Source organism: Procambarus clarkii, chromosome 2 (genome assembly GCF_040958095.1).
Source record: "Procambarus clarkii isolate CNS0578487 chromosome 2, FALCON_Pclarkii_2.0, whole genome shotgun sequence".
Taxonomy (NCBI): domain Eukaryota; kingdom Metazoa; phylum Arthropoda; class Malacostraca; order Decapoda; family Cambaridae; genus Procambarus; species Procambarus clarkii.
In genome coordinates, this window is record NC_091151.1 from 40,426,854 (window position 1) to 40,450,473 (window position 23,620).

Below are 23,620 nucleotides of genomic sequence, written 5' to 3' on the forward strand. Positions count from 1 at the left end.
GAGCCGTAGCTCACCTGTAAGTACAACTGGATGAATACATATACCCATAATGGGGAAGGTGAACCCCCATCGTCACCTCCCTAAATAAAAATATCTATATATAAAATATATAGATATTTATATATAAATATCTATAAATATCCCCTCCCTATATAAAATATCCAACCGAGAACAGGTCCTCTCTTGCCGCCTTAAAATCCAAATCAGTTAAGGGTGGGAGCCTTGTGTTTCACTTAGTCGTTTCCCTTGAACTGGTCGGCTTAGCGAAGAATCTTACAAGGTTGGAGTTCGATCCCCCAATGATTCAAGTGGTTGGGCACTATTCTTTCATCCCGTCCTTATATCGCATCCAGGGCGCTACGCAGCGGCTCTGCGCAGCACTGCTCATTTTAAAGTGACTAGATTACCAAATTCTACTTACTAATTGTCCATTACGTCAATATATGTACGATGGTCCCACATAGTTACACAAAATACTCTCTACACAGGACAGGTTGTACATTACATACATACATACATACATACATACATACATACATACATACATACATACATACATACATACATACATACATACATAACCTAGAAGAGAACCGGAATAGAAGCAACAGAGCTAAGAACGAATGCATGATTATCAGATTAGCAATGAAAATGACATTGTAGCCAAGGGAAGCAAACAAGGAAAAGTTGCTACATAGTCATATCTGGAGGAAAATGACAATAAATGACCAAATGACCAGATTACGCAAGAGAAAAATAACATACGGAAATGACAAGGATATTTGCGAGGGACTAAAATGCCAGTTTCCACTCTATATTCACGACTTAGCCAGAAAGAGCTCCCAGAGGAGATAACTCTAGATGAGAGACTGACACTTATTGAGGTAATGGCAGAGGAAGTAATGAGACAACTAGCATCACTGGACCAGACAATGTATCACCATGGGTGTTAGAAGAAGTTGCGGAGTCCCTCAGTATACCTCCGGCTCTGATCTTTAATTGTTTAACTGCAATGGGACTAGTTAAACGTGTAGAGGTTTAGGTATATAACAAGCGCCAAAAAGGCTTTAGTCTAGAGAAAACATGACCTAACTACATGAGTCGAGTCCTATCTGTCAATGTTTGAAGTGTTCCGATGTTGCTGGTAACTCTGGTGTGTAAATGACTGCTATATGCAGTGAAGACCATAGGTCCAGGACAGTCCTGGGCCGTCTGGAAAATTTTTTATATTTCCTCTACTCATCACGGTATTATGATTTCATTATGAACTATGAAACCAAGTTATTACGCCGCCAATACCAAGGGCCTCTACCTTCTTAAGCCATCTTTAAGTTACCTTCGTAAGCCACACTTAAGTTACCTTCTTTAGCCACACTTAAGCCACCTCCTCTCCTCAGCCACACTATCAAAAGCTTTCCTAACGTCAAGATACACCACGGAGCAATCTTGTCCACTATCAATGTAAGTGGCCCTCAGTTAACCCATCTTGTGAATCGTTTACTAATATATGCTCTTTAAAATGTACACGAACTGCTTGTAAGCTTATCGATTCAAGCAATTTTCCCCACAATACATATTAAGCTAATTGGCCGATAGTTCGACCCAAGTGAGCTACCTTAAAGATAGGCCCCACATTAGCAATTCTCCACGACTCCGGTACTCTCCGCTCCAATTATCAAATATGCAAGACAAGTGCTCACTAAGCTCATTTTTTTGCATTATTTAAGGACCCTGACAAAGACTTTATCTGGTGCGGACTATAATTTGTATATTTGCTTAATATCTTCCTCCCTGGTAACTACTAAACTAGTCAACTCGTCTAGTACTTCTTTATAATGCTGCTAATTTGTTGCTCCTGTCAGTTACTTGACCTAACTAATTTGTCAAAGGACCATGTAGTCTTCTCCCTAGTCTTCGTTTGACATTCGTAAAAGAATCCTTTGAGGTTTGATTTTTGCCTTCCTGGCTATGTGTAGGATGCATAGTTCACGCTACACATAGCTTATAACTTATTAATTATAACATATAATGTGGTGTACTCAGAGTGTAACGAGTCCGGCTACACTCTACACACACACACACACACACACACACACACACACACACACACACACACACACACACTTGACAATTTACCTGGTTTGCGCAGGTCGGGGAGCTGTGAGAGAGGGAGCGTGTTGGTAAGGAGGGAGAGATTGGAGGCAAGCTTGCCGCCACTGTGGGAGTGGTGGTGGTTGTGGTGGTGAATCTTGCTGATTCCCCCATGCTGGCGGTGGTGGTGGTGGTGAAGGTGGTTGTCTTTAGTGGTGGTAGTGGCGCCGCTAGAGGAAGATTGTTCTCCATCAGCTTCCATGGTGGTGGTGGTGGTTGGGACGCGACCTCTGTGGTGGTGGTTGCGGTGGCGACGGGTGGCGGTGCGGGTCTGTTTACCGTCCTCCTCCTCCTCGTCTGTCAACCCGTTGGCGTAGGTCTCTGGTGGACAGAACGAAGGCACTCTTTACTACACTTAGATATATTGTTCCCCCATCATACAGCTGCTGATATGGGTGTGGCTCGGTATATACTGCAGGCGAGATGGTCCACCAACCTTTAACCACAACACCTTCACTGAGTCCACTCATTCACTGAGACCACTCCTACACTGAGACCACTCCTGCACTGAGACCACTCCTACACTGAGACCACTCTTCACTGAGACCACTCCTTCACTGAGACCACTCCTACACTGAGACCACTCCTACACTGAGACCACTCCTACACTGAGACCACTCCTACACTGAGACCACTCCTTCACTGAGACCACTCCTACACTGAGACCACTCCTACACTGAGACCACTCCTACACTGAGACCACTCCTACACTGAGACCACTCCTACACTGAGACCACTCCTACACTGAGACCACTCCTACACTGAGACCACTCCTATACTGAGACCACTCCTACACTGAGTCCACTCTTCACTGAGACCACTCTTCACTGAGACCACTCTTCACTGAGACCACTCCTACACTGAGACCACTCCTACACTGAGACCACTCCTACACTGAGACCACTCCTACACTGAGACCACTCCTACACTGAGACCACTCCTACACTGAGTCCACTCTTCACTGAGACCACTCCTTCACTGAGACCACTCCTACACTGAGACCACTCCTACACTGAGACCACTCCTACACTGAGACCACTCCTGCACTGAGACCACTCCTGCACTGAGACCACTCCTATACTGAGACCACTCCTACACTGAGACCACTCCTGCACTGAGACCACTCCTGCACTGAGACCACTCCTATACTGAGACCACTCCTACACTGAGTCCACTCTTCACTGAGACCACTCCTACACTGAGACCACTCCTCCAATAAGACCACTCCTCCAATAAGACCACCCCACCAATAAGACCACCCCTCCAATAAGACCACTCCTCCAATAAGACCACCCCTCCAATAAGACCACTCCACCTATAAGACCACCCCACCAATAAGACCACTCCACCTATAAGACCACCCCTCCAATAAGACCATTCCACCTATAAGACCACCCCACCAATAAGACCACTCCATCTATAAGACCACCCCTCCAATAAGACCATTCCACCTATAAGACCACCCCACCAATAAGACCACTCCACCTATAAGACCACCCCACCAATAAGACCACTCCACCTATAAGGCCACCGCACCAATAAGACTACCCCTCCAATAAGACCACCCCTCCAATAAGACCACCCCTCCAATAAGACCACCCCTCCAATAAGACCACCCCATCAATAAGACCACTCCACCTATAAGACCACCCCCACTAATAAGACCACTCCACCAATAAGACCACTCCACCAATAAGACCACCCCACCAATAAGACCACCCCACCAATAAGACCACCCCACCTATAAGACCACCCCACCAATAAGACCACCCCCACCAATAAGACCACCCCACTAATAAGACCACCCCACCAATAAGACCACCCCACCTATAAGACCACCCCACCTATAAGACCACCCCACCAATAAGACCACCCCACCAATAAGACCACTCCACCAATAAGACCACCCCACCAATAAGACCACCCCACCAATCAGACCACCCTTCCAATCAGACCACCCCACCAATCAGACCACCCCACCAATCAGACCACCCCACCAATAAGACCCCCCACCAATAAGACCACCCCACCAATAAGACCACCCCACCAATCAGACCACCCCACCAATCAGACCACCCCACCAATCAGACCACCCCACCAATCAGACCACCCTTCCAATCAGACCACTGGGTTTACATGATCCACTAACCAGTATAAAACACTTAAGGAGGGACATACGACACTGTTTGGCACTGTACACGAGACCAGACGTGGCACTCCTGCAGGCAAGTGTAACTCTTCACTACTTATAAGGGAACTTATAAGAAGGCGTAACGCCACAAACTTTACTTATGACTTAATAAAACAAAAGTCTGCCTTGTCATACGTGGGTAGTTTTCAGAATTAAATATCACTAAGAAAAATATGTATGTTGTAATTAATTTTTGTCACGTCTCCCTTTGTGTTAGACCTCTCATCTGGTGACCTTTGTGGCTGTGTCTCCTCAGTTGGGGTGTCCTCAGCAGAGGTGTGTCCTGAGCAGGGGTGTGTCCTGAGCAGGGGTGTGCCCTGAGCAAGGGTGTGCCCTCAGCAAGGGTGCGCCCTCAGCAGGGATGCGGCCTCAGCAGGGGTGCGGCCTCAGCAGGGATGCGGCCTCATCAGGGGTGCGGCCTCAGCAGGGGTGCGGCCTCAGCAGGGGTGCGGCCTCAGCAGGGATGCGGCCTCAGCAGGGGTGCGGCCTCAGCAGGGATGCGGCCTCATCAGGGATGCGGCCTCATCAGGGGTGCGGCCTCAGCAGGGGTGCGGCCTCAGCAGGGGTGCGGCCTCAGCAGGGATGCGGCCTCAGCAGGGGTGCGGCCTCAGCAGGGATGCGGCCTCATCAGGGGTGCGGCCTCATCAGGGGTGCGGCCTCAGCAGGGGTGCGGCCTCAGCAGGGACCATTCACCAGCTGGTAGCCGTCGTCAAGAGAGGTGCTTGGTAACGAGGTCGGTGAACACAAGTGAACACAAGCGGGACACATGTGGAGTGACCCAGTATATATGTATGTATGCGTCCTCCGCTCCCCTCGTTCTCTCTTTACAGTTATTACCTATTTTCCCTCAGTTTCCTCGCCCCGCCCCGCCCCGCCCCTCCCAGCCCCGCCCCGCCCTCTGCATAAACACAAGAGTTCAATTTAGTGCGTGATGCACGACCCATGATCAAATACATATATGAATGTATCGGTGATGGACTATCCTACCTGCCCTTGGTACAGAGAGGGGGACGTGGAGGGAGGGAGGGAGGGATATGAGAGTGAGTGAGAGTGAGAGAGAGAGAGAGAGTCACTACCCATACCCAGACAGGTCAGCCACACAACACAGTAAGTGCGTCACGCGACATCAGATGACACGAGTACTAATCCAAATCTGACCTGACCTTCCCTCTCCTGCCTCACCTTGTCTAAGTTTCGGCGACAATTTAATTACGGCTTTGTCTAAATCCTGAAAAACTGTTAGGTATTTTTTTTTGTTTAACTTAGGCAGATAACATGGTTATAAGACAGGGTAGTCTATGAGTGAATTCATAGGTCTTAAAAGAACGTGTGCACGCATGCATACATATGAGTACATATACGCAACATCTGTCTGACTGCCAGGTACCCATTTACTGCCTGGTGAACATTGGCATCAGGTGAAACGAAACGCTGCCCAATCGTTTCTGTTCCAGCCGGTGATTAAACCCGGGTCTCTCGATTGTGAGCAGAGAATGGGCCCTGTGTGTGTGTGTGTGTGTGTGTGTGTGTGTGTGTGTGTGTGTGTGTGTGTGTGTGTGTGTGTGTGTGTGTGTACTCACCTAATTGTACTCACCTAATTGTGCTTGCGGGGGTTGAGCTCTGGCTCTTTGGTCCCGCCTCTCAACCGTCAATCAACTGGTGTACAGATTCCTGAGCCTATTGGGCTCTATCATATCTACATTTGAAACTGTGTGTGTGTGTGTGTGTGTGTGTGTGTGTGTGTGTGTGTGTGTGTGTGTGTGTGTGTGTGTGTGTGTGAGTGTGTGAGTGTGTGTGTGTGTGTGTGTGTGTGTGGTGATATAGCAGATATTATAGAGAAAATATGAGCAAATCCACTAAGGCAATGAAGTGGACGCGAACCTATGATCTTGACATTACCAAGCCGCATACCCTACCACTAGACCACCGCTGATTTGTTAAAAAAAAAAGTCATACAACTTCAATTTTAACTGAAATCACAAGAAGTCTGTGAAACGTAAAACTTGGACTGGCTTCAGCAGGAGCCTTCAGACTTGCTGTGATTTCAGTAGCAACCTAGGTTTAATGCCTTCTTAGAAGTGACGGTGGTCTGGTGGGAGAGTACTCGACTTGGCAATGTCAAGGTCGTAGGTTCGCGCCCAGTTCATAGCCCTAGTGGATTTTCTCGTTAATATATATCACGTTAATGTGATTTGTGTGTGTTATAGAGAAAATATGTTAGAAGTCGGTACATTAGACACCCAACGGTTAGAAAGTTGGGGTCCAAGAGCTAACAGCTGGATGCTGCAGGGATAAGTAGGTGAATACACATACCTAGCAGACGGGAAACGGTGAGTCACAGTGAGAGAAGTGAGATTATCGACAGGACGGGTTACGGGACCGATACTATTGTTGTGAATAACGCAAAATGAATAAGACTAGCTGAGAGAGAGCAAGTGTGTAGAATAGTCCAGACTGAGCAGGACCAGGTGCGCAGTAGTCTCGGGCAGTTGGTAGTACCAGGGCTGAGAAATAGCAAGGAACCTGCTCAGCACTCTGGCGTATAACAAAATGGTAATATAAAAACACTTGCTGACAATAACGTGCGAACTTCTATTGTTTCCCAGGTTATGGCGGGAGCCTGGTGGCTGGCGGCACTTGTTCCCGCCCGTGACTTGACTACGGCGGCGGGGGCCCGGGCAGGCTGGTGGCGGCGGGGGCTCGGGCAGGCTGGTGGCGGCGGGGGCCCGGGCAGGCTGGTGGCGGCGGGGGCCCCGGGCAGGCTGGTGGCGGCGGGGGCCCGGGCAGGCTGGTGGCGGCGGGGGCCCGGGCAGGCTGGTGGTGGCGGAGGCCCGGGCAGGCTGGTGGTGGCGGAGGCTCGGGCAGGCTGGTGGCGGCGGGGGCCCGGGCAGGCTGGTGGCGGCGGGGGCCCCGGGCAGGCTGGTGGCGGCGGGGGCCCGGGCAGGCTGGTGGCGGCGGGGGCCCGGGCAGGATGGTGGTGGCGGAGGCCCGGGCAGGTTGGTGGCGGCGGGGGCCCGGGCAGGTTGGTGGCGGCGGGGGGCATCGAACTACCAGTGGACCGGCGGCCCACCAGTCCTCTGAGGACGCGACGGAGTTAAGTCCCGGTAGGGAGTGGTGTGACATGGTCTACACTCCCAGTAGATGGTAGTACCCCTGTCAGTGGTGTTGGTGAACTGTACCTCTGTGATGGAGTGACGGAGCTTGAGGGAATACCTGTGTACTTAGCTATTCCCAAAATATGCCTCCTCCCTCCTGTCTGGTGACGGTGGTGTGGCGGTGATGGTGACAACATCTCCTTCGTCTCTCTCTCTCTCTCTTTCCCCCGTTCTCCTTCCCTCTTCCCCCGGTGGACGCCCCGCGGGACACACCCACGCCAGATACCACCGTCTCCTCCTGGGGGACCCCGAGGTAATTTCAAAATCGAAAATATACCATTTAGATGCAAAATTTTCGCCTTTCACAGGGAGTTGGTGGAGGACTTGGTCTGACTGTGGACACGAGGGGATAAGAAAGTTGGAGAGGAGGGAAGATGGAGACTGTGGGGAGGGAAGGAGGGAGAGAGGGAGGGACACGGCCAAGTGTTCAAGGAAAGAAAACAAGAAAGAGGATGGAAGGAACAGAAGAGTAAGAATGATGAAATAAAGGAAGAGTGTATGGGGGGAGATAAAAGGTTAATAACATGGAAAATATGAGACGGGAAGAGAGGGAGGGAGTTAGGGTTTCAGGAAGTGAGAGAGTACGACTATGATAGCCAATAGTAAGAGTGAGGGAGAGGAAGGAGCTGGCTCTCTCTCTCTCTCTCTCTCTCTCTCTCTCTCTCTCTCTCTCTCTCTCTCTCTCTCTCTCTCCCTCCCTCCCTCCCTCCCTCCGTGCCCACAGTATCAACACGCAAGCACGGCCACAGATCATGCCAGGCCCCGTGTTGAAGTGTTTGGGGTAGTTGTGTTTCATGCTACGTGCGGGGCGGCGCTCAAGTACTCACGTTTGTTACACTGGTGTAGCCATTGGTGGTAGTGAGGTGGGGCTGGCTATGGTGGTCAGGAGGTGGCAGAGGCGTCACGATCAGTGCTGGATGGTGAGGTGGGCGGCTATATATATATATATATATATATATATATATATATATATATATATATATATATATATATATATATATATATATATATATATATATATATATATATATATATATATTCAGGAAAGTGGTCATATGTGCAGGAGCAGCTCATCAACAACACAGGTGCATACAGTCATTGCAAAGCTCTACGTATACTTCATACCGAGTCTGAAGAGCGTAATAACCACTGTGCCATTTGTGAGCACTCTATATGTAAACTCTGTAAGAGCACTCCATATGTAACCTGTCAGAGCACTCCATATGTAAACTCTGCCAGAGAATTTAACTGGATCAAACTCTCACGAACACAATAAGTCTGAGGTTAGCAACAACCACATTTCAGTCACTAGGAGGCCGCAGGTACCATAGTATCAGGAGGCCGCAGGTACCATACCACCAGGCGGTAGGCTCCCACTGCTCTCCAGAGGTGCCAGGCATCCACTGCTCTCCAGAGGTGCCAGGCATCCACTGCTCTCCAGAGGTGCTAGGCATCCACTGTTCTCCAGAGGTGCTAGGTATGCATCGTTCCCCAAAGGTGCGCAGGCGAAGTCTATCATCAAAATTGTACTAATACTTAGCTTTAACCGGTTACTTAGTGGCAGGTGGCGGTTCTTGTGGGGTTGTACATAATGGACCCTTAACCGGCCATAACGATCTGTATGTTGTGTATCATATTACCCGGATTATAAAGAGAAACCTCCACAATCCTGTGTGTGGTTTCTCTTTATCCCAACCTCTTCATTACTTCGTCAGGCTGCGAGCAGCCGCGTCTAACAGCCTGGTTGATCAGTCCAGCAACCAGGAGCCTGGTCGACGACCGGGCCGCGGGGACACTAAGCCCCGGAAGCACCTCAAGGTAGCCTCAAGGTAGGTACTGTGATAGAGTAGCGGTGTGCTCTAGAGTAGTAGAGTACCCTCGTGTGTAACATCTCTCAGAGCCTCAAGAGTCACCAACCTTTATCTCGTATATAACATACCTCCTCCATTATGCTATCGTGTCTGAGTCCGCTATTTTCTGGCGTATTCTGATTCCTTGCTACCTCGATAACGTATGATATGACTGTGTGGGAGTTTTGCCTTTAGTTTGTTACATTATCATTCACACTCTCCTAATGTGTCTTCCTTCTGAGAGTGGTCAAATTTCTATCCTATCTGCAGTTATGGTCTGCTCCATTCTTGGCGTCCACTTGTAAGCCAAGTGGACGCTCTACCGTCCACCCACTTGGGATGGACGGTAGAGCGACGGTCTCGCTTCGTGCAGGTCGCTGTTCAATCCCCGACCGTCCAAGTGGTTGTGCACCATTCCTTCCCCTCGTCCTACCCCCAAATCCTTATCCTGATCCCTTCCAAGTGCTATATAGTCGTAATAGCTTGGCGCTTTCCCCTGATAATTTCCTCCCTCTCCCTTCAGAGTACTATCCCTCACACCAAGTTAACATCCACCCGCACCTTATTCCTCTATTCTTCTTCTTCGGGTTCGATCCCGGGCGCCGGCGAGAAACAATGGGTAGAGTTTCTTTCACCCTATGCCCCTGTTACCTAGCAGTAAAATAGGTACCTGGGTGTTAGTCAGCTGTCACGGGCTGCTTCCTGGAGGTGAAGGCCTGGTCGAGGACCGGGCCGCAGGGACACTAACGCCCCGAAATCATCTCAAGATAACCTCAAGATAGACGGAATGACCCTTCACCTTCCCTATACTTGTAACCAGATACCTTCCGTCACGGCTGGCAAAATTATATCTTAAATACTTGTCATGTAGTTATAAGTGAAGACATACGTCAGAGTTCTTAGAGTGGTGTCAGCACACAACTGTTGATTCCAACCCTCACCCACTCCGTGTCCAGGTGTGTAGAGGTGCGTGGAGGTTTGCGGCGGAACACTAATCCAACACGGCATTAACCAGGTCTCAGTACTGTGATAACCAAGAGTGTTTTGTGAATATATGGCATAAGGCTCCCTGGTCGCCACACACCTTAATGAAGGCATTATTAGTGTTGTTCTTCTTGTTGTCATAGATTCAGCTATTCGGAACAATTTCCAAGTAGCACGGGCTATGGTAAGTCCCGTAGCTTACCTGGCACTGGAGCGGGGCAAGTAGCACGGGCTATGGTGAACCCGAAATGGACTTACCTGGCACACGAGCGATGCTCTGTGTGTGTGTCCATTATTAGTGGTTAAAGATGGCTTATATAGGGCTAGAGACAGACACAGGCGGGGCTGAATGCTAACGCCCCTCTTCCCCGTAGGTGGTGGCAGAAGTTAGGGTGAGAGAGACAATGAGAGACACAGTGAGAGAGACAATGAGAGACACAGTGAGAGAGACAATGAGAGACACAGTGAGAGAGACAATGAGAGACAGCGTGACAGGCCAACATGTGCCCCCACCATCTTCATTCATATATCACTCTCATATTCAAACTTTTTAATTAGTTTTAAATACTTGCGATTAAGCATATTTTTCCTCGAATTTACTGGCGATTGAAAGATATATATAAAGCCTTAGTTATCTGGGCTATTACTACCCCCCAAGGCCCTGATTGCCTCTCCCCAAGTTAGCGATGAATGTGAACACAGCGCCAACTCCTTCCAACTTCCATTGAACTGTGGAGCGGAAGATTAACGTCAGTCCTTACACGCCTAACGTACACACCTCACCTCATTCCTGCGCCAAGCTTGCCTAAATGGTGCAGTTAATGAGTGTGTGTAATGAGTATGTGCACCACTGATATCAGGTGGCAGTGGTGGGCACTGATATCAGGTGGCAGTGGTGGGCACTGATATCAGGTGGCAGTGGTGGGCACTGATATCAGGTGGCAGTGGTGGGCACTGATATCAGGTGGCAGTGGTGGGCACTGATATCAGGCGTCAGTGGTGGGCACTGATATCAGGTGGCAGTGGTGGGCACTGATATCAGGTGGCAGTGGTGGGCACTGATATCAGGTGGCAGTGGTGGGCACTTATTCGTTTGCCTTGTTCGGGTAGAATGTAGACACAGTAGTCGCTTCTGTATATATTTATTGACTTAGATAGCAAGGTATATATCTGCCTAGCCGAGGTCCTTCTACTCTGAGCCTGTGAGGATAACTGAGGCTGCTGGGAGCATGGCTGATGCTCCTCTGTCTGGCATGACGTCAGAGGCCTACTTGCCTGCGATTGGTTACATTTCAACTGACAGAAATTGAGTATAACACACTGATATCAGGTGGCAGTGGTGGGCACTGATATCAGGTGGCAGTGGTGGGCACTGATATCAGGTGGCAGAGGTGGGCACTGATATCAGGTGGCAGTGGTGGGCACTGATATCAGGTGGCAGTGGTGGGCACTGATATCAGGTGGCAGTGGTGGGCACTGATATCAGGCGTCAGTGGTGGGCACTGATATCAGGTGGCAGTGGTGGGCACTGATATCAGGTGGCAGTGGTGGGCACTGATATCAGGTGGCAGTGGTGGGCACTGATATCAGGCGTCAGTGGTGGGCACTGATATCAGGTGGCAGTGGTAGGCACTGATATCAGGTGGCAGTGGTGGGCACTGATATCAGGTGGCAGTGGTGGGCACTGATATCAGGTGGCAGTGGTGGGCACTGATATCAGGTGGCAGTGGTGGGCACTGATATCAGGAGGCAGTGGTGGGCACTGATATCAGGTGGCAGTGGTGGACACTGATATCAGGTGGCAGTGGTGGGCACTGATATCAGGAGGCAGTGGTGGGCACTGATATCAGGTGGCAGTGGTGGGCACTGATATCAGGTGGCAGTGGTGGGCACTGATCATACCTGACTACAAGGATGAGTATGCCCACCACTGCCGTCAGATGTGGCTCTCACACCTGACTACAAGGGTAGGTTAAGGGAACCAAATCTCACAACCCTAGAGGCCAGAAAAACTGAGGGATATGATCACAATATACATAATACTGAGGGGGGGATAAGTGGATAAAGACAGCTTCTTCAAACTGAGAGAAAATAGAGCAGGAGGACATAGGTGGAAGCTGAAAACGCAAATGAGTTTTATAAAGGTAAGGAGATACCTGTATTCTGAACGGTGAAGAAGATGTAGAAGCCACCTCCACTCACATCTTTCACGTCAGTATAGTTAAATTATATAACAAATGCAAAACAAGGCTTTTAGGCGTAGCATAAACTTCATTTCTAGTGTGTGGTTTGGTCAACATATTTCAGCCACGTTATTGTGACTCTTCGTCTGCATAAAAGCTACATTTCACTTCCCAGAATTCACTGGTAAATTTGGCAAAACTGGAAGATAGAAGAAGAAAAATGAGGTGATATGATCATTACGTACAAAATAGTAAGAAGAATCGATAAATTTGACAAAGAGGAATTCTTGAAAACTGCAGCTTTAAGAACAAGAGGTCTTTGACTCAAGCTAACGAAGCAAAGATGCCGAAAAAATATTAGAAAGTCCTCTTATGCTAGCAGAGTGGTAGACGGCGGGAACAAGTTAAGTGAGAAGGTGGTGGAGGCCAAAACCGTCAGTATTCTCACAGCATCATATGACAAAGAGTACTGGGAAGACGGGATACCACGAGCGTAGCTCTCATCCTGTAACTACACTTAGGTAATTACCACTACATACCATCACCCACCACCACACACCACACCATGCCACTACACACCATACCACGCCGCTACACACTACACCACGCCACTACACCACACACCACGCCACCACACCACACCCACCACACACCAGGGCTTCAGCGCACTCCACGGGGGCGCCCCCTGGGGACCTGCCTCACCTAAGGCACTTATCGTCCCTCTGGCAACTCCCTTTGAAATATTAATCTAATTTGCCTTCAGTCCTCGCTTTACTACGCTCGCCCTGCGCCGCCGCCAGTTGAAAAGCTTTCCAAACAAGGTTAATGTTTCAGCAGGTCTTTCCTCCCTCCCACCCTGCTGCTGACGGCGTTCTTCCTGACGGCGTCACTGTTGCTGCTGCTGCTGACGGCGTTCTTCCTGACGCCGTCACTGCTGCTGCTGCTGCTGACGGCGTTCTTCCTGACGCCGTCACTGCTGCTGCTGCTGCTGACGGCGTTCTTCCTGACGTCGTCACTGCTGCTGCTGACGGCGTTCTTCCTGACGCCGTCACTGCTGCTGCTGACGGTGATCTTCCTGACGTTGTCACTGCTGCTGCTGCTGCTGACGGCGTTCTTCCTGACGTCGTCACTGCTGCTGCTGACGGTGTTCTTCCTGACGTCGTCACTGCTGCTGCTGCTGCTGACGGCGTTCTTCCTAACGTCGTTACTGCTGCTAACGATGTTCTTCCTGACGTCGTCACTGCTGCTGCTGACGGCGTTCTTCCTGACGTCGTCACTGCTGCTGCTGACGGCGTTCTTCCTGACGTCGTCACTGCTGCTGCTGACGGCGTTCTTCCTGACGTCGTCACTGCTGACGGTGTGTTTTCCTGACAGTGATGACTATGAGGTAGGGCGACAGGCGACCAGTGCTTGGCGTGACGCCACATGAAACAGTGACAAAATCATTTGGAAGGATGCGGGATTTGAAGCAGCATTCTAGCTGACTCCCAGACGCTTGCCTTAATCTACTCGGCACTGATAGGACAAAGGCTACTCAACCCAGAACTCTACTGACCAAAATGGTGGAGAACACCATTACCCACAAGCCAAAGTGTAGGCGGGTTATTCATAAAACCTGGTTGTGGCACCAGCTGGGGCCTCCAGACTATCCCAGTGGACGAACTACAGTTCCGGGTTGAATAGCTTTTGTCCTATCATGGTAAGGGGGAAGCATATGGGTGATTTTGCCACTAGTTCATATGACGCCACGCCAAGCACTGGCCGCCTCTTGTCCCATCTCACATTCCATCAATATCTCCTTACCACCTCCGTGTATTGGGCATGACGGCCGAGTGGACAGCGCTCTGGGTTCATAGTCCTTAGGTTCCGGGGTCGATCCCCGGTGGAGGTGGAAACAAATGGGCAGAGTTTCTTTCACCCTGATGCCCCCGATGTTCACCTAGCAGTAAATAGGTACCTGGTAGACAGCTGCTATGGGCTGCTTCCTAAGGGTAACAAAAAGTAGGTCTGGTCGAGGACCGGGCCGTGGGGACGCTAAGCCCCGAAATCATCTCAAGATAACCATGTGAGGTCATCAATACGTCCTTACCCTTTCTGCCATAATGATGGTCATCAAAATATTCCTCAAACATCCCCCCCCAAAAAATGATGTTATCAATATACCCATAATATATGTCACCCAGGTATGAGGTGAGCATTATGCCTTTAACACCACCTCTCATGTACACGGTAATGGGGAGACCAATATACCCTTAACACCCCCCTGCCAAGGGTAAAGGGGACCCACCATTAGGTCTCCAAACTACACTCAACCAAACCTACTGAGCCACCACAATTATAAAGGAAAGACAGACGAGATCTGAACAGAAGTTAACAGCCACAATCAATTGGCAATTGGTCAAGAATATGTGAGGGACGGGAGCCCCGAGAGCCACACCGGGAGACGGAGGATGAACAGTGTTGTACAAGTCTCCGTGGTGTAGTGGTGAGACACTCGCCTGGCGTTCCGCGAGCGCTTTGTCCTGGGTTCGTATCCTGGCCGGGGAGGATTTACTGGGCGCAAATCCTTAACTATAGCCTCTGTTTAACTCAACAGTAAAATGTGTACTTGGTTGTAACAACGATTCTTCGCGGCAGGGGATCGTATTCCAGGGACCTGCCCGAAACGCTACGCGTACTAGTGGCTGTACAAGAATGTAACAACTCTTGTATATATTTAAAAAAAAAAATCAAATATGGAATGATGAAGAACGACCAAATGGGTGGTAAAGAAATACTAAATGAAAAAGTGATGAACTGGATGACAGGAGATAGAGAATGGGACGTTACGTGTTGGGAGTAGGGGTGTTGTACTCACCTTGTTGTGCTTGCGGGGGTTGAGCTTCAGCTCTTTGGTCCCGTCTCTCGACTGTCAATCAACTGGTGCACAGATTCCTAAGCCTACTGGGCTCTATCATATCTACATTTGAAACTGTGTATGGAGTCAGCCTCCACCACATCACTGCCTATTGCATTCAATTTATTAACTACTCTAACACTTCAAAAGTTCCTTCTAATGTCTCTGTGGCTCATTTGGGTACTCTGTTTCCACCTGTGTCCCCTTGTAAGTGTACCACATGTGTTAAACTGTCATCTACTCTATCAATTTCTCTAATAATGTTGTATGCGATCATGTTTCCCTTAACTCTTCTTTCTTCCAGCGATGTGAGGTTCAGTTTCCGTAGTCTCTCCTCGTAGTTCATGCCCCTCAGCTCGGGGTACCAGTCTGGTGCATACCTCTGAACCTTCTGCAATTTAGTCTTGTCCTGGACTAGATATGGACTCTGTTACGTACCCTTATAAGATACGTAAGTGAATATATTAATATGTACATTTATAATTGTATGTAAATTACAAGCATGTATATTGTTATACTTATGTTCTATGCAAATGCACATTCATGTTAGTGTTGGCGTTAGGCCCAGCGTATCGTGGGAATGATTGTTTATTTCTTTGTGTGATCAGTTTTCCCACGGGAACTAATGATTTATATGTGATCATCAGTGGGTAACAGTGAAATAATAATTGAGTGAACTGTATCTGGCAAATTGTCGTGGGATCGTCCGTTGCTGGGGTGTGCATGCCATTATGCTATTCTGTATGCATATTTTAATTACTATGTAAAGAAACACGTACTTTTGTTGTCTATATCAATATGTACTAATTATTCATTAAGTTAGTTTAAGATTACTCTTGTCACAATATAGTGCTCCATTGTTGAAATAATAAATATTGTAACTTTGGCAATTTATTCGCGGGGCAAGGCAATGTGTTTTTTGACTCTCATATTGGAGTCCAGTAGCTGAGCAGAAACCGGGGAGATAACACTTGTTGGAGTTAAGTCATTCTTTTATTCTAGCCATATAATTATTCTTAGTATTGATTTAATGTCTGGAAGTTACAGTGATATTTTTAATGTGATATATTGTGACCATATAATCATCTGTTTGCCTTTGAGATTTATTTAATATAAATTATATACATATGCTTAGTCTTTATTCTTCAGTCCTATGAAGATTCTATTGTTGTGCTCATTACCTAGTAAGGGGTTATACTGGTGATTCGCTATTGAGAACAGCAGTTGTGTCGTATCCCTAGACTTATTAAAGTTTGGCTGCTGTAGGATCACGAGCCGTAACGTACGATAGGTAACAAAGAGTTATGGGGGCCTGTGCCGGGAAATATTGTCCCACTTAACTTAACTATGCTAATCTAACCTTGCCTTCCTAGGTACCAGTGTCAAGTGTCTCTGTGTGTTTCTTAAGAACTATTCCATGTGCCAAGCAAGCCTTCCTGTGTGTCAAGTAACAACGTTTCACGATTTTGAGGTAAGTCATCCTATATATTTTGTTTGTGCAGTGAGGCCAAGCGAATTTTCAGTGTGGTGACAATTTTACAGTGAAGTGTAGTGCAGTGCCATTATTTTAATTATTGTTGTGAATTAAGTGCCAAGTGTTAGTAACGATGGAGGAGAAAGTTGCAGCGTTGGTGGCTCACCCAGACTTTGAAGGGATTCAGAACCTTAAAAAGACTGAGTTAATACAAATGGCAAATCATTTGGATTTGACCGCCAGCAATAGAATGGTTAAAGCCCAAATATTGAAAGTCATTGTGACGCATTTTGTTGAGAATGGGGAGTTAGGTGAAGAAATTCTAGAGGAGTTAAGAGAGGAGTCGAGTGATCAGATGACGTTAAAGCGTCTTGAGTTAGAAGCTCGCCAATTAGAGCTTGAAGCTCAAAAAGAACAGAAAATATTAGAGGCTGAAGCTCGTCAAAGAGAGATTGAAGCTCAACAGCAACAGCAAATATTAGAGGCTGAAGCTCAGCAAAGGGAGCTAGAGACTAGGCGTTTAGAAATTGCGGTACAGTTGCAAATAGAAGCCACAAAGAAGCAACAAGCCGAGGAACAAACTAGGCAATTAGAGATTCAACAACAAATGGCTGACACTAACTTCAGGCTTGAATCACAGCGTATGGCAGCTGGGCATGGAAATACTAGTAATGTTTCAACAAATAGTGATAATAATCCCATCAGGATGAATAAGTATATAGAGTTGCCCAAGTTCAATGAGGAAGATCCTGAGGTTTTCTTTGCACATTTTTATAAAATTGCCATCAGTATGAACTGGCCAAGGGATCAGTGGGTAGCCATTATGCAGTCTCAATTCAAGGGGCGTAGTCAGGAGGTTTTCACATCCCTCCCTGACGCTCATAGTTTTGATTATGACTTTGTAAAGAAAAGCATCCTCAATGCATACCAACTAAATCCAGAGGCACACAGGCAAAAGTTCAGGAACCTAAGGAGAATCAAGGATCAGACAATAGCCGATTTTACTCGTCAGAAGACGAATTTTTGCAACAGATGGTTAAAGTCACTTGCAGTCACTGATTTTGATGCTCTAAAGAATCTTCTCATAATGGAAGAAGTATTGTCCTGTCTTCCAGACCAGTTGTCTACTTTTATGGCAGAACAAAAGAATGTAACCGATATTGATGAGCTGTCAAAGCTCGCGGATGAGCATGAGTTGCTGACTAAGGCCCCGTTTACGGCCACTTCACCTAAGTCTAGTCGTAGAGTAAATTTCAATGCTCACCGTACTTCTTATCAGTATAAGTCTCCTCCTGGTGCGACAGTTACTCCCGTGAACTCTTCTCTTACTAACCCTAAGATGGTTACTCCATTGCCAGGATCATCTAAGCCTAGTAATGCTAATTCTAAACCGGCAGTTGGTTATACCAGTGTGTCCACTGTCAAACATTGTACCCATTGTAAGAGAAGGGGGCATGTGATTTCTTCATGTTTTAGTTTGCATCCTGAACTCCGACCAACTGGTCTTATTATGAGTAAAGGAGTGCAACCTATTAATTCTTCATGTATTACAGTCAGTCCCAATTGGATGGCTGAATTCAAACCCTATATGTCCACAGGTACCTTATTATGTACTAATGGTAGACATAAGACTGTTCAATTACTCCGTGATACTGGAGCTTCACAGTCTCTTATTACCCAGAAGGTACTTGATGATGTTGACACCCGAGATCTGGGTGAAGTTGTGCTTCTCCAGGGTATTGCCGGTAGTGTGCAACCAGTGTCCTTATTGCAAGTTAACCTTGATTCTAAATATACTTCAGGATGGTGTAATGTTGGTGTAAGTAAACAACTGCCCATTCCTGGGGTAGACATTATTCTAGGTAATGATTTTGGCAACCAAATGGTTGTAGGGCCAAAGTGTCCCATCATGTTAACTAAACCCCATAATGTATTAGCTCAACCGGAAGCAGATGATGATATTATTTACCCTGCTTGTGTTGTTACTAGATCAATGGGAAAAACAGGTGAGAGTAATCCTGTCTTCACTAAGGTTGCTGATCCCAAGACCAGGACCCCTTCAGTAAAGGAGTGGGAGGTGGATCTTGAGGATTCTTTTATGACTCGACTGGATGATGAGAGTGAAGCCGTAGTAGAAGCCCCGCCGAACCTAAATCACAAGGAAAGTGAAGGTGAGGAGGCTGAACTATCTGTACCTTGCCCGCTTGTCTCCAGTGCGCCAGTTGTCGAGAGTGAGGCCGAAGTAGCTATGACTCCATTTTATTCCGATCAATCGGGAAAAGAGATCAAGCTACTAGGTTCTTGCCCGCTCGCTGCTGAGTCTGAGTCATTGCCCTTAAGTGTTGTACAGACTACTGATCCTAGTTTAAGTAAGTGTATTTCTGAGGCTCCTGATAATATTGATGCATTGGAGGGAGGGACGGGTTTCTTCTTCAAGGATCGACTTCTGATGAGAAGGTGGAGACCCAAGGGAACTCCCTCTTCAGAGGATTGTGAGATTAGAACCCAACTCGTTGTCCCCAATGATTATCGTAGGCAGGTCCTGCAGGCTGCCCATGATGACCCCATGGGAGGTCATCAAGGTATCACGAATATGTACCATAAGATAAGTAAATATTTTTTCTGGCCAAAGTTAAAGAAAGACGTGGTCAGATATTGTCATAACTGTATACCCTGTCAAATTGTTGGTAAACCAAATCAATCTGTACCTAGAGCACCATTGCAACCTATTGTAGTTCCTGATGAACCATTTACTCATGTTGTAATTGATTGTGTGGGTCCTTTACCTAAGACTAAATCGGGTAACATGTTTTTGTTCACTCTCATGTGTATGACTACTAGATTTCCTGAAGCTTATGCTCTACGGAATACCAAGGCTCATAATCTCATCAAGTGTCTTGAAAGATTCTTTTCGTTGTTTGGAATGCCTAGAGTTATTCAGAGTGATAATGGGGGAAATTTTGTTTCTAAAGTTTTCAGAACTTTTTGCGAATCCCGAGGGATTCGGCACAAATTGTCCAGTCCATATCATCCCCAAAGCCAAGGTGGACTTGAACGTTTCCACCAGACTTTGAAACAAATGCTGAAGACAACCGGAGAAACTCATCCACGTAATTGGGATGAGAATCTCCCCTTTGTGTTGTTTGCTGCTAGAGAAGGGCTACAAGAGTCATTGGGCTGTTCACCCTTTGAACTAGTGTTTGGTCACCAAGTAAGAGGTCCTCTTAAAATGCTACAAGAAAAGTTGTTGGGAGATGTCTCTGTTCATCAGAGCGGATTGTACTTGAGCGAGGTCAAGGCTAAGTTGTGTCGGGCTCGTGAGTTGGCGAAAGAACATCTGGGAAGGACTCAACAAGCCATGAAAGTACGATATGACAAGAAGTTCAAGGCTAAGCTAAGGTCGTTTGATGTCGGAGATTTGGTGTTGGTGTTGAAACCTCGTATGGGGACTTCCATGTCCCATAAGTTCGCAGGACCCTACCAAGTGGTAGACAAGGTGGGAGACCTAACTTATAAACTAATTAACCCTAATCTTTCAGAACCCCACATGACTGTGCACATTAACAGATTAAAAGCTTATGTTGGACCTGGTGTAGTAGCTTGTTTTAGTCGGGAAGAGTTACCACCTGAGGATAATTGTAGTGAGGGACATGTTGTTAATATCCCACTTCTCAGTTCCAGTTCCAATGGCAGGGAGATGCTATGTCATTTACAGGAGGAACAACGTGATGAGTTCCAGGTTCTGCTGGACAACCATACATCTCTGTTTGGGGAGGTTCCTACCCAGACCCACCTCATCACACACGACATTCAGCTCCTGGACAGCACCCCCATTCGACAACATCCGTACCGAGTGAATCCCGAAAAGAGGAAAATTATGCAAGCAGAAGTGGAATATCTGCTCCAGCATGATTTCATTCGGCCAAGTCAAAGTACTTTGAGCTCTCCGTGTTTGTTAGTGCCAAAACCAGATGGAACCTGGAGATTGTGCGTGGATTACAGGAAACTGAACAAGAACACTACAGTGGACGTTTTTCCTTTACCCTTGTTGGAAGAATGTATTGAGTCCATAGGTCATGCCGAATATGTAAGTAAGCTTGATTTGTCAAAAGGGTATTATCAAATTCCATTAACAGAGTATGCTAGAGAGGTTACTGCTTTTGTTACACCTGATGGTGCGTATGAAATTAATGTTGGAATAGGTGCTGTGCTTATTCAAGTTGGTTTAGACCAGATTGAGCATCCTGTGTATTACTATTCCAGAAAATTTAATGCAGCTCAGAGAAATTATTCCGTGGTAGAAAAGGAGGCGTTGGGTCTTATATTGTCAATCAAGAAGTTTGAGATTTACTTATCAGGAAATAAAGTGTTAGTATTTACAGACCACAACCCCCTTATCTTTATAAATATGATGAAAGTCAAGAACCAACGAATTCTGCGATGGTCATTGTTTTTGCAGGAATTTAATGTAGAAATCAAACATATTCCAGGCAGACAAAATGTTATTGCTGATGCTTTGTCAAGAAGTTTTGATGTACCATAAATGAAATTTTTCTTTTTTACCTAACATTTTTACTTCTGAAAAAATGCCATTGATCTTCAATCCATTGCATTTTTTTTTCTTGGAGGTGGAAGTGTTACGTACCCTTATAAGATACGTAAGTGAATATATTAATATGTACATTTATAATTGTATGTAAATTACAAGCATGTATATTGTTATACTTATGTTCTATGCAAATGCACATTCATGTTAGTGTTGGCGTTAGGCCCAGCGTATCGTGGGAATGATTGTTTATTTCTTTGTGTGATCAGTTTTCCCACGGGAACTAATGATTTATATGTGATCATCAGTGGGTAACAGTGAAATAATAATTGAGTGAACTGTATCTGGCAAATTGTCGTGGGATCGTCCGTTGCTGGGGTGTGCATGCCATTATGCTATTCTGTATGCATATTTTAATTACTATGTAAAGAAACACGTACTTTTGTTGTCTATATCAATATGTACTAATTATTCATTAAGTTAGTTTAAGATTACTCTTGTCACAATATAGTGCTCCATTGTTGAAATAATAAATATTGTAACTTTGGCAATTTATTCGCGGGGCAAGGCAATGTGTTTTTTGACTCTCATATTGGAGTCCAGTAGCTGAGCAGAAACCGGGGAGATAACACTTGTTGGAGTTAAGTCATTCTTTTATTCTAGCCATATAATTATTCTTAGTATTGATTTAATGTCTGGAAGTTACAGTGATATTTTTAATGTGATATATTGTGACCATATAATCATCTGTTTGCCTTTGAGATTTATTTAATATAAATTATATACATATGCTTAGTCTTTATTCTTCAGTCCTATGAAGATTCTATTGTTGTGCTCATTACCTAGTAAGGGGTTATACTGGTGATTCGCTATTGAGAACAGCAGTTGTGTCGTATCCCTAGACTTATTAAAGTTTGGCTGCTGTAGGATCACGAGCCGTAACGTACGATAGGTAACAGACTCCACGCTGGAGTTGCAAACTCAGGACTTGTCTGACATATGTTGCATATGAGGTCCTAAATGATTCCCTACACAGGTTTCCAAAGGCAGTTCTTATGTTGGCCAACCTGGCATATGCCACTGGTGATATCCTGTTGATGTGGGCTTCAGAGGACGGGTCTGGCGTGATATCAACCCCCAGGTCTCTCTCTCTCTCAAAGGGGGAGAAAGACCTGTTGTGTGTGTGGGGGGGGGAGGAGGGGGTGTATTGTGTCAATGGAGGGTTGTTGGGTAGGGGCTTTGTGGGTAATTGAGTGGGTTTTGGGTAGGGAAGGTGTTGTCGGTAGGGAATGAGGTTGTGGGGAGCACTGGAGGTTGCGAGTGGAGTAGGGGGTTGTGGGTAAGGAAGGGGAATGTGGGAAGGAATGGGGGGGTTTGTAGGAAAGGGAGGGAGGGGGGTCGTGGGAAAAGGAGGGTAAGGGGGGGCTGTTGGTATAAGAGGGTGTGGGGGGGTTGGAGAAAAGGGGTTGTGGATAATGAAGAGGGAGGAGGGGTGGGGGGGTTTGCCTTACCTGTGGGGGCCCCCTTGGTGGTGGTTGGGGCCCTCTCCTCCTCCTCCTCCTCTCTTGCGTCTCTCCCCTCGTTGTCTTCCTCCTCCTCCCCCTCCTCTTCCTCCTCCCCCTCCCACTCCTCGCCTGCAACACACAAGAGAACAATCCATGTTATGCTCAACGTAAACTGACGCAAATATGTGACGCAGAAATGGTCATCAAGCGACGCACAATGTTCAGCGAGTGACGCACAACTGTCATCAGGTGACGCACAGTGTTCAACAAGTTACGCACAATGTTCAGCAAAGGACACATAGTGTTCAACAAGTTACGCACAATGTTCAATAAGTGACACAAATACACCAACCCGGGACGTTATGTGTCCACGCATTAAACAGCTTAACTTGAACCATCACCTCACAATCAAACAATTAATGTGTGTGTGTTTGTGTGTTGCAGAGAGAGAGAGAGAGAGAGAGAGAGAGAGAGAGAGAGAGAGAGAGAGAGAGAGAGAGAGAGAGAGTCGGGAGAGGAGGGGGGGAGGGTGGGGGAGGGGGTGGTGTCCTTGACTCTCACTCGAGGATAGCGGTGTTCTATCACCTCGGCACGACGGAAACATTTGGGCCACGTTTCTTTTCACCTCATGCTGCTGTTCTCCTTGCAGTAAATAAGTATCTGTGAGTTAGACAGCAGTCGTGGG

General features: G+C 47.0%; 1 protein-coding gene across 1 annotated transcript in view; it reads right to left on the reverse strand.

Moving 5' to 3' along the window:
- L (zinc finger protein Lobe) overlaps positions 1–23,620 on the reverse strand; it is a 305,314-nt gene that overhangs the window by 264,737 nt on the left and 16,957 nt on the right. Inside the window, exon 2 of the mRNA XM_069324662.1 lies at positions 2,137–2,472. Coding sequence (XP_069180763.1) covers positions 2,137–2,472 — 336 coding nt within the window. The remainder of the gene's footprint in view (positions 1–2,136; positions 2,473–23,620) is intronic.